Consider the following 12,492-nt stretch of genomic DNA (forward strand, 5'->3'; position numbering starts at 1 on the left):
ACCTCATGTAATAAGGCATTGGGAGGGGATGCTGATTGAGAGGTCTGGTTATGTAAAGTGCCTCAAGGCTCATGAGGCTGGAGAGACAGATGTGAAATAGGACTTAGTCTGTCTGCAGGAGAGAGCAGTCCCAAGTCTCACAGAGCTGGTAGAGAGGAGGAGCAGGAGGGGAAAAGGAGAGAGAGGGCAGGTCACTGCAGGGTGGGGCTCTGACTATAAAGAATGAAACCAGTTCATTGATCCCGTAGGCAGTCCATGCTACAAGCAGACACGAGCTCTCGGGACCAGAAAGGCACAGGTGAGTCCTCTTCTGACTACAGCAGAGACTAGAGCAAGTCCTTTGCTATCTGCCTCTCTTTCAGAGAGTTCCAGGGGCTCGCTTGAGATACTGATGTCCTCCCTTCCACTCCCTTTCCACTTTTATAGGTGACTCCATTAAACCTTCAGGTACCGGGAGAGGAGATCTAGCCTTCATCATGAGACGGTGGCTTTTTGCCTGCCTGATTGCCTGCTTTGTTGGGGCCTGGGTGCCGATCGCTCATGCCCAAGGTATTTTCTTTGGCTGTACTTACCCTGCTCTGGTTTTGGAATATTGCTTTCTCCTCTCCACTGGTTGAAATCTCCCTGTATCCTGTGTCCTTTGAACTCTTCGGTGACTCTTGGGAGGCTGCGTATAGCAAGAATTCCTGGCACTACTAGAGCTGGATGGGTAGAGATGAAGTGGCCCCATCTACTTGCTCCAAGATCCTCATTTTCATCCTGAAGTGCTTTCTTTGCAAGATTGAAGAGGCTTGGGGGGGTCGGGGGGCTGCAGGAATCAGAGGGTGGATTCCAACTGAGGAGGAATGCACAGAAAGCCAGGAATGCATTTTGATGTCCTTCTTCTGCATAGTTAGGGATGCGAGTGAGGTTAAGCTCAGAACCCTGAAGACTCCAGATTTGATTCCCTGTCTTTCTTCCCTGTGTAATCTAGGCAAGGGGTAAGATTATTCTCTGTGGGACTCAGTTTCCCCATATGCTAAGCAGGAATGAAGATTTAAGAATCCAATGAACTGCAAAATACTTCCAGCTGCAAAAATATCCCAAGTCCCATGGTCAGGGAACCATCTTTGTCTTCTTTCTTGCCCTCCTGGAAAGCGAGTACTGGAGGGTTCAGTTACCCAAGGCCAATTCTTGGCATGTAGCATCCCCCAGAGTCCTGCCACTGGGTGCTTCATCTCTGAAAAAACATGGCGTCCCAGCAGGTACCAAGGCCAGATCCCAGGTCAGGTTGAGGACCAGGAGGATCCCAGCCTTGCCTCGTCTGCTCTTCTACCAGGTCCTATGCCTTCCAGCTTCCAGGGCACCTGTAGAACGACCAGGCTTGGATTTTTTTTCCATTCTACTATCAGAACCTCACCCAACCTCTGCCCTTTGATCCTGGGAGAAAAGTGGCCCCCAGTGTTGGAAAACACCTGCCAAGGATCCCTGGAGCCCCATTTCTTATCTGACACCACTGCCCCTTGTCCCCAAGAGCCAAGGTGGAGCGATAGCAAGGAAAATGAACTCTGTCTCTGAATCACTGCTGGGTTCTCCTTGACCTCAGATTGAGGAACCCACTGTCTTATCAGCTTTTTTAAAATTCATCTCCTTCTCTCCTCAGAACTTTCTAGAATCATCCCTCCTCCTCCTTGGACACCCTGTCCAGCTTCAGCACATCCTCTTTTCTGTGTAGATAACATTTTTGCCTTCCCCCACCAGGTTGAAACACTACTGAGGTCTCATTCGCATCTGTGTTGTACGGCTCTTTGGTACCAAGAAGAACTCTTTAAGCTTTTGTTTGGCCAATGGGAGTCAGCAAAGAATGGTTAGGTCAGCTTAGCAGCTACTGAGATGGGTGTAGAGAGGAAAGGGGATTTAAGCTGGTTGACCGTGGGGACAGGCCGACTCATACATGGAGCTGAGATCATCAGAAAAGTTGAATAACCGGTTTATGTGTTTATCCAAATTACGTTTATTTCTTTATCTTGTGTGCATGTGTATGGGCCAGTGTGCACAGCGGCCATGTGGAGACAGCAGGGTAACTTTCAAGTTTGTTCCTTTCACTCTGTGAACCCATAGGGTCAAACTCGGGTTATCAGGTTTGGTGATAAGAGCTGTTACACTGTGTATAACTCACTGCCCAGGAACTCACTGTGTAGACCAGGCTGGCCTCAAACGCGTAGAGATTCTCCCGAGTGCTGGAAGGAAAGGCATGCGCCACATATGTGGCCTTTAAAATTTTTTAATTAAAAAAAAATTTTTTTTTGTGAGACAGTATTTTCTTTTATAGCCTTGGCTATGCTGAAATACACTCTGTAGACCATGCTAGCCTTGAAATCAGAGCTCTGCCTGCCTCTGCCTTCTGAGTATTGGGATTAAAATTGTACACTGCTAGTTAATTTTTAAAATTAAGATAAGGTCTCATATATCTCAGGCTGGTCTCCAACTAACTTCCTAGCTGGGGATGATTTTGAAATTCTTATCTGCTTGGTCCTACTTCCCAGGTGCTAGGATCCTAGGAATGTACTACCACACCCAGTTTATGTACTTCTGGGGATCCAACCCAGGGCCTCACGCAAGCTAGGCAAACACATTGCCAGCAGTCCTAGTGCCATCTAGGTGCTTTGAGACAGGTCTCATGTAGCTCAGATTGCCTTCAAACTCCTTATCCTCTGCCCCAGCTGGGCTTAAAGATACACATGTGTCTCAATGTTTGGTTAACCATTTTTGGGAAATTAGGGCTGTACTGGGTTTTCCCCAGGTGTGCACCTCCTCTACCTCAGAGGAGAAATAGAAGGGACTTTGGGTTGTTTCTTTGCCTACCTACACTCTACGATTCCCACCAGTGCATTCATATCAAGAGCTGAGAACACGCCAGGAAGCTTTCTTTCCCAGGTAACCTATTGACCTCTGTATCTAGAAGGTGGTGTCTCTCTCTCTCTCTCTCTCTCTCTCTCTCTCTCTCTCTCTCTGTGTGTGTGTGTGTGTGTGTGTGTTCACATCTGTGGTTATCCTGCTAGTGATGTATACCTGGAATCAAGGCTCATCAGGTTGCAGGTATCTTTTTGTGATTTTTTTTTGGAGAATTTCATATATGCAAATGTATTTTGATCAAATCAATTTCCTATTCCCCTCTCCTCCAATATCACTTCATCCCCCACCCCTTTCCTCATCCAGTTTCATGATCTGTCATCTACTAGAGCACTGATAGTCTTTCAGGGACTATATCCTCGAAGAAAACTGAGCCTCTCCTAGCAGCCACCAGTTTCCAACAGCTCTTCAGCTAGGGTTATGACTTAGTATGCTCTACCTTTGGTGAGCTTTTGGGACTGTCTTCTAGGAATTTGGCAGGAATTTGACATTGGGACAGGTCAAGAAAGTAGGTTCAAGATGAATACAGCTGAGGAGTGTGTTCTCTGTATCTTGATGGGTCTTGTTAAGACTCTGATTATAGTAACCTTGGGGCCTTTGCTTGTTCCTTAACTATCTGTTTATGCCTTGTTTGTTCCTTGACTACTTTGTTTATGCCTTAGGACTGACCATATTCATTGTATGTGCCTAGAATGATAGAAAAGCAGACTGGGGGAAAAAAAAAACCCGCTTTAGCGTCAAAACTGGCTGGGGTCATGTTACAGTGTTGTCTAATTGTCCTTTTCTTTTCAATCTTCCCTCCCTCCCTGGAGACCCTGTTGACTGACTGAGCTGGCTTGGTTATCTACCCATCCACCCATGTTTGTTTTCTAACTGTCTTGATCTTGGGTGGGTTTGTGCACTCATTACAACTTCAAAGACCTCCTCATGCCCAGCTACGATTCTTTCCTTGAAGATGTCCACTTCCTCCGAGTCTTACAATTTTTCTGACCCCACTCTTCTGAGATAATCCTTGATCTTGTGGCTAGTGATTATAATATAGATGTCTCATTTATATCTGGGAATTCCACAGTCTCTTTTCCTGAAAGTTGATCATTTGTGGGTCTCTGGGATAACCTCTATCTACTATGAAAAGAAGCATCTCTGATGAGGGTATAACCTATGAGCTATGCATAAAAATAGAGGGGACAGTTTATTGTTATGTCCATTTATTAGAGTAATAGTGTTAGGTTCTCACTTAGAGCTTGTGACACTCTGTGTGTTACAGTTCTCATATGCATGTGTGCACCTGCATGCACTTGCTACTTGTGTATGGAGGTCAGAGGATAATTTGTGATTCGCTCCTACTTTGTGGTTCCTGGGGATTGAACTTAGCTGGCACGAACCTTTTCCCATTGAGTCATCTCACTTGCTCTGTAGGTGCCTTTGAAGACTGCTGCTTGGGTTACCAACCCAAGGTCAAATGGAATATTCTCCGGCATGCTAGGAACTATCATCAGCAGGAAGTGAGTGGAAGCTGCAACCTACGTGCTGTGATGTGAGCAGGACCTCCCTTTGCTGGGAGGGTGTCATGCTTGCTTTAGATCCTCATATCCTAACTTGGCATCCATTTTTCCACCCTCTGTAGATTCTACTTCCGCCAGAAAGTAGTAGTGTGTGGGAATCCAGAGGACAAGGATGTGAAGAGGGCAATGAAGATCTTGACAGCTAGGAAAAAGCCAGTCCACAATCCCCAGAAGAGCACCTCAGGTAGGTAAGAACTCAGGCCAACATCTCAGGAAGAAAAACTATATATATATATATATATATATATATATATATATATATATATATATATATATATATAATCTCCTGTGAACCAGCAGTCAACCTCAGGTAACCTTCCTCAATAGCTTTCTACTTTTTCCCCCTTTTAGTATTGTGCATTGAATCCAGTCCCTTGAGCATTCTGGGAAAGTGTTCTACCACTAAGATTCATCTCTAATTCTTCCAATTTGTCTTTGGTGTGTGTGTGTGTGTGCTGCATGCAAATGAATATGCAACAGCTCTGTCTATGGTGACTGTCGTAGTCAGGGTTTCCATTACTGCACGGACACCATGACCAAGAAGCAAGCTGGGGAGGAAAGGGTTTATTGAGCTTACACTTCCACACTGCTGTTCATCACTAAAGGAAGTCAGGACTGGAACTCAAGCAGGTCAGGAAGCAGGAGCTGATGCAGAGGCCATGGAGAGATGTTTCTTACTGGCTTGCTTCCTCTGGCTTGCTCAGCCTGCTTTCTTATAGAACTCAAGAGCACCAGCCCAGGGATGGTACCACCCACAAGGGGCCCTCCCTCTTTAATCACTAATTGAGAAAATGCCTTACAGCCTGATCTCATGGAGGCATTTCCTCACTTGAAGTTCCTTTCTCTGGGCTAACCCCAGCCTGTGTCAACTTGACACAATACCAGCTAGTACAGTGGTCTTTTATAATAATAAAGCTTTATTGCTCCAGGCTTTACTGCCTACAGAAAGGGTCTCCCACTGAATGGGAAGCTTGTCATTTTGACTAAGCTGGCTGACCAGTGAGCTCTAGGCTCTGCCTGTCTCCATCTCCCAAAACTAAAAGTATAGGCGTGTGCAGCCATGCCTTATTAAAACTTGTTTTTTCTTGGCCAGGTAGTAGTGGTACATGCCTTTAATCCCAGCACTCAAGAGGTAAAGGCAGGCAGAACTCTGTGAGTTTGAAGCTACCTGGTTTACAGAGTGAGTTCTAGGACAGTCAGGGCTACACAGAGAAACCCTGTCTCAAAAATCCAAAATTTTTGTTCTCTTATTTTTCGAGATTAAAATAATTACATCATTTTCCCTTTCCCTTTCCTCCCTCTTAACTCTCCTACATGCTCCTCCTTGCCCTCTTTCAAATTCAGGACCTCTTTTTTTCATTAATTGTTATGAAATAATACATTCTTTTTTAAAAAAGATTTATTTATTTATTTATTATATGTAAGTACACTGTAGCTGTCCTCAGACACTTCAAAAGAGTCAGATCTTGTTACGGATGCTTCTGAGCTTCCATGTGTTTGCTGGGATTTGAACTCAGGACCTTCAAAAGAGCAGTCAGTGCTCTTAACCACTAAGCCATCTCTCCAACCCTGAAATAATACATTCTTAAATATATTAATAAAACCTTATCAGTCTGTATAATATTACTTATATTTCAGGGATGACCATTTTGTATTAGATGACTAATTTATATGCTTTTCCATGGAGTAGACCATTTCTCTTACTCTCAGAATTCTTTAGTCTAGGGATAAGGCCCTCTGGGGTCCACCTTTCCCCCATCTACATTAGCATGTCTATTTTTGCAAACTCCCAGGTCCCCTGCCTTTTAAAATCTTTATGCCCCCTCTTCCACAATGGTTCCTGAGCCTTATTGTAGATGTGTCCACTGGGACTAGGCACAACCAACTCTGGAGTGGTTGCTGTTACATCAAGAAGTGTCCTTCATGAGGGGTGAAAACTGCATTTCTCTGTGGGTATAAGGACAAATATTTAGAATATAGTTAGGGATTGTGTTGGCTTAGGAGAGTGGCATTTTTAGGTTCTTTTCCAAGAGCCATGATTTCACTGGTTAGTTGGGTAGGCTTCCAGTACCAGGCATGATTTTGTTCTTTTTGAGACGTTCTAGATTAACGAGCTGTTGGTTACCACAGATGCATGTGTCACTGCTGCACCCTTTAGGCTATCGTACCATGCTAGTCCTTCCTGCGGTCCACTGGGATTAGCCTGCATAGGGCTGCTGGTTGTTTTCCTCCTTTGGACCCTCACATGGTGCTGTGAAACAGCATAGTTTGTACAGGGCATGAGGGTCAAGCTCAGGTCCTCAGGTTCACCACAGAGCAAGCACTCTTACCTACTGAACAATTCTCTTCCGGCCTCTCTATCTTGTTTTTTATTTGTTTGTTTTTGGTTTGTTGTTGTTGTTGTTGTTGTTGTTGTTTTGAGACAATGTAGTCATGGCTGTCCTGGAACTCACTATATAGAGCAGGTTGGCCTTGAACTCAGAGAGATCTGCCCACTCTGCTTTCCAAGTACTGAATTAAAGTTGTGTGCCACCACACCTGACTAAACCTTGTTTTTTGAGACCAGGTCTCTTACTGGGATGTGGGGCTTGCCAATTAGGCTCATCGGTCAGTGAACTCAAGACATTTGGCTTTCTGCCTCATCAGTGCTGGAATTACAAATTCATACTACCACACCTGGATTTCTACATGGATGCTAGGGATAGAACTCAGGTCCTCAGGCTTTTATGATAAGCACTTTACCAACTATGCTTTCTTTCCCATTACATCCTTGTTTTAATTAAAGAGTTAAGTTTTTTTTCCCCAGGGGCTAAGAAGATATCTCACCTGTTAAAATGCTTCACATCCAAAGTATGGAGTTTGTATCCTAAGAAATCCATATAAACGTTGGGTGGGTGTGGTGGTTTTTCTATATTTCTAGCCTCAGAGCATGGAGACATGTGTTTCACATAATAAGCTGGCAGCTCTGGGTTTAACTGAGAGACCCTGCTTCAGTGAATAAGGCCAAAGAGCGATAGAGGATAATTTATGATTCTATGTGCACATGTGCACATATTCCAATGAACCCACACGTGTGAGAAAAAATGCATGCGCACACATGCGCACTGTGTTATAGTTCAGAGGGGAAAGGTATCCTGGCAATTAGGAGCCAAGGATTATCATAGTCATACTACACAACAAACCTCAAACAGGACATTTATTGAAAAAGACACAGGAGGAGGGTGGCTTCTTCTTCGTGGGTGAGAAGCAGCGTGAACTGGGTAGGAGACAGGCTTATATAGGGTTTCTAAGAGCGGGAAGGCAGAGCTTTCCAGAATGACCTGTGATTGGTGGGAATAATTGTGGTCTGAACTCTGGGCAAATTTAGGGCTTGGTGGAATTCTGTGGCCTGATCTTGGGGCAAGCTCAGGGTTGATGAGATTCTTTCTTTTTTTCTTTTTTATCTTTCTTTTTGAAGTTTTTGTTAAAGTGTCATTTATTTATTTTTTATTTTTGTATATGAGTATACTGTAGCTATCTTCAAACATACCAGAAGAGGGCACTGGATCCCATTACAGATGGTTGTGAGCCACATGCACCAAAATACAACTTGAGGAACCAATGAATTCTACTGGGGTTACTTACAGAAATAGGGGTGAGGAGTTACTTGCAAAATGACTCAAACATACCTTAATCAAAACTCACCCCACCTGGTTCAAGAAAGCAGAAAAGTGGCAGTACACTGGACACCCTGCAGGCAGCTAAGCAAGTTGGAGAGTGTCTCTTCCAGGAGGCTTGGCTGGTCTGTGCCTCACTTGCTTAGCTAAATTTGAATGTTTTGAAGCTGTCTTTCCTTTGGGAATAGAGTGCCAAAGTGGATCTGATCAGTTTCAGGTCTCTCTGGAGCTACTCAATTGTTTACTTCCTGAACCTAATGAGTTTTCTAATGTGTTTCACTCCTCAGCACACCCTGTTGCTTCACCTCCCTATAAGTTGTGTCTTAATAGTTTTTCATCTAAGAAAAACTCAGAAGGAACTGCCACAAAAGCTATCACTATGTAACCCTGGCTGGCTATGACCTAGCTATGTAGCACAAGCTGACTCAAACTTTATCACATTGTTTCAGCCTTGTGCTGGGACTACAGATTTATAGCACCATGCCTAGTTGTTAGAATTCCTTTATTAAAAAATAATAATTTAAAATTCATTTATTTTAATTTTGTGTATGCGTGTTTGCTTTTAAGTGTGTGTACCATAAGTGGGCCTGGTGCCAGTGAAGGCCAGAAGAGGGCATCAGAAGGTATCCAACCCCAGTCCTCTGTAAGAGCAACAAGTAACCTTAACCACTGAGCCATCTCTACAACTTTCGTTGGAACACTTATCTCATTTTCTCTCTACTTTCCAACAGACTCTCAGACTGAAAGGAAGAAGTCAAACCATATGAAGTCCAAGGTGGAGAACCCCAACAATACAAGCATGAGGAATGCTACCCTCGGTCATTCCAGGTAAAGACTATCTAGATCATGGGACCTTCTTCCAGATTTACCCTTAGGAACAGGGGCCTTACTCTAGGCTGTGGTCATACCCTACACCATACCCTACACTTCCTAGGTGGCTGTCCATCCCTTTACCTGGTGTAGGGAGCATCAATAAATCCAAATGTGAAAACCATGGGGGTGGACCAAGAGCTGATCAACTCTAAGCAAACAGAAAGTGTCTTCTCATACCTCTTACTATTTGCTCTCTCTCTTCCCTTCTTTCCTTCCCCCTTTTTTCTACTTTCCATTCTTCCTTTTAAAAAATGTTTACATTGATTGACTCACTGCATGTGTGTGTGTTTGCAGCTGGTCTTTGCTACTTTTGGGTTCTCCACCCACCCTTTATCACCCTGCTTCTAATTTTACCTCCTAGCACTAGACAGAAAGAAGGATAGAGGGGAGAGAGAAATAGAGATCTCTGAGTCTAATGTCTTTCCTTTTGTTTCTTCTTTGTGCACAAATACTAACAAACTGGAACTAATTTCCTTGAACGACCAACAACCAACCTTACTTTTAGGTACCCTAGCATTTATATACCCTCTAAAAAGTTCCCAAAATTCCAGAGGTCACACAATCACAGAACCTAGCTGCAGCTGGCAAAATCATGCCTCTGCTAGAGCATGAGACAAATCATGGTCAGTTCCTGAAGACAATCTGAAGCAGCCTTACATTCATCTACCTGGGATTAAAATGAAAGCACAGATGGGCAGTGGTGGCACACAGCTTTAATCTCAGCACTTGGGAGGCAGAGGCAGGCAGATTTCTGAGTTCGAGGCCAGCCTGGTCTACAGAGTGAGTTCCAGGACAGCCAGGGCTATACAGAGAAACCCTATCTCAAAAATACAAGCAACCAACCAACCAACCAACCAAAAAACAAAAAATCCCTCAAAAGCACATTCTTATATTTTTGTGTTTTTAAAATAAACCAAAATTGCCACAGTCTCGTCTCTCTCTCTCTCTCTCTCTCTCTCTCTCTCTCTCTCTCTCTGTGTGTGTGTGTGTGTGTGTGTGTATGTGTGTGTATCCAAGCACGTGCACATAAACTGTGTTTCCAGTTGGAGGTCATAGGATAATTTTCAGGAGTCAATTCTCACTTTCTACAATATAGGTTTCTGACGGAATTCAGGTTGTTAGCCTTGGTGGCAAATGCTGAATCATCTTGCCTCCTTCCCCTCTCCTTTCTTCCTCCCTTCTTCTTCATTCCTTTCTGTTTTTTCCAAACAGGGTCTCATGCATCCCAAGCTGGCCCAGACTCCCCTTGTAGCCAAGGATGCCCCTGAACTTCTAATTTCCTGTCTTTAACACCAAGTGCTGTGGTCACAGGCATGTGCTACCACACTGCTTTATGCAGGGCTGGGGGGGGGGTGGGTGGGTAGAACAGCAAGCCAGGGAATCACTCTACCAGCTGAGCCGCACTCCTAAGCCTCTCCTTTCTCCCTCTTACCTCTTGTAATCATATGTGCAGATTACATATGATTCCATGGGTACAGCCATATGAAACTGATCCATTGAACACTCAAACTCTCAGAGCCCCAGTTTTCCCATTTGTAGAAGGGAAACATTACTAGCATTGCTGACCAAGCCTGCTCAGTCAGTCAACAAACAGGTCCTCCAGTTCAGGAGTGAGGATTGAAAAGAAGGAGACAGACAGTGCTGCAGCATGACCCCAGTCAATTCTGAGACTGAAGGCCGGCTTAATTTTTTCCAATCCTCTTTTATACCATTTTAATTACTAAGGGCAATAGTAGTGCAATGAGGAACAAGCAAGACAGTAAACACAAATACTCGAGGCAATAAGCAAAGTCCCTTGATTACTCCACAGTGACAGTAGTTTCCAAGGGTGTGTAAGAATGACCAAAATACTCGAGCCCACCTCCTTGTCCAAGCCCAAAATCTTGCCTGAAGCCCACTTCTGTTTCACCCTACTTCCCTATTATAGCCCAATGTCAGATTCCTGCCTGAACTTAACTTCCCTATCATGCCCTAATGCCAGATTCCTGCCTGAAGCCTTGTCCTTGGCCAATGTCCTACCAGGTGGGACGGCACCCCAATAAGGCTCTCTACACATTGTTTATTTCACAGGATGGTGATGGTGTCCAGAAAGACCAACAATTAAGTTAGCTACTCAGAGTAAGCACCAGCTGGAGGATTGGAGGAGGAGTCTGCTGATGTGCTGTCTTCTAGGCACGACAGTGCCAATAAACTCATTGAAGCTACTGTTACCTGCACAAGACCGGACCCACTAACATCTCAGCATGTACGAGGAAGGACCCACTATGTTAAAGGTCCTACCACTCCCCGAGGAGCTATTGGCTATTGATGATTGCTGGGAGAAGGGAGTCTTTTTTTTTTCTGAAGTGTGGCTTGAGTAAATTGCCCATAGTCCAGTATGTAATCCCTCACCTGTGCCCAGTCAAGCAACCCTAATTAAATGCAATGGCCACGTATGAAAGAACAAAGGTATGAATAGTTTGGTAGGAGGGGATTATTAGGAAGAAGACATTATCCTCTATTAGCAGTAGAGAGAGGAACAAGAGGATAGTGAGTGTGTAAAAATGGTCAAATGCCTACATATGCAAAATGGTTAAAGAATTAACAAATAAAAATTTAAAAAGCTATTAAAAAGCAATTACTGAGAGTGATGTCTGGTGTATAGTATGCCCTCAGGGGGGTAGTACCTGTACTTCTGACTTACCTGCTATAAATCAGGGTTCCTGTGACTCCCACCACCTTGTTTATTTAGCCATCTTTGCTAAGTCATCATCTATTAACACTCTGGGAAGCAGTCCTTATATTTCTTGATTATTCTATAGGATGTTACAAAGGTTATAAATAATCTAGGATTGGTGTTGCTCAAGGAGTCTAAGGTAGGATAATAACATGCTTGAGGCAAGCCTGGGCTACAGTGCATGTTTGAGGCTAGCTTGGGATACAAAGCAAGACCCTGTCTCAAAAAAAATATCAAAAACTAAACCAAAACGGGACTGAGGAGATGATTCAGGGATAAAGAGTTCACTATGCAAGTGTGAGGATATGAGTGTGTTTATAATCCCAGAACTCCCATAGTAAGATGTTGGAAAGAGGAGAACCCCTGGAGTTATTGTCTAGTACTCACAAAGCCCTGGGTTTTATCTGTAGCCCTGCAGCAGTGAGCGAGAGACCCCATTTCAAGCAAGATGTAAGGTGAAGGTTGACACCTGAGTTTATCCTGTGATCTCCATGTGCATCTTGGAGGGAGGCTCCTTAAGATTCAAAAAGTTAGTGGCTCACAGGTGTCAGGAAGTCCCTGAAACTTACCTGATGAATAAGGGCCCCTTCTGCAAAGGTTATACAGGCAGCAGTGAATACTGCTAGGAGAAGAGACAAGACAGATTTGCAGGTTTTAGCTGGGTGGTGGTAGCACACGCCTTTAATCCCAGCACTTGGGAGGCAGAGGCAGGCGGATTTCTGAGTTCGAGGCCAGACTGGTCTACCGAGTGAGTTCCCAGGGCAGCCAGGGCTATACAGAGAAACCCTGT

General features: G+C 44.2%; 1 protein-coding gene across 1 annotated transcript; it reads left to right on the top strand.

Moving 5' to 3' along the window:
- Positions 1-231: 231 nt before the first annotated feature.
- On the top strand, positions 232-11,584 carry Ccl25 (C-C motif chemokine ligand 25). Its single transcript, XM_052168396.1, has 6 exons — positions 232-298; positions 427-549; positions 4,312-4,429; positions 4,520-4,641; positions 8,845-8,941; positions 11,057-11,584. Exons 1-6 carry the CDS (start codon positions 256-258, stop codon positions 11,088-11,090), a joined length of 537 nt encoding a protein of 178 aa, XP_052024356.1. The 5' UTR covers positions 232-255; the 3' UTR covers positions 11,091-11,584.
- Positions 11,585-12,492: the final 908 nt, after the last annotated feature.

The sequence above is a fragment of the Apodemus sylvaticus genome, chromosome 22 (genome assembly GCF_947179515.1).
Source record: "Apodemus sylvaticus chromosome 22, mApoSyl1.1, whole genome shotgun sequence".
NCBI classification, from domain to species: Eukaryota; Metazoa; Chordata; class Mammalia; order Rodentia; family Muridae; genus Apodemus; species Apodemus sylvaticus.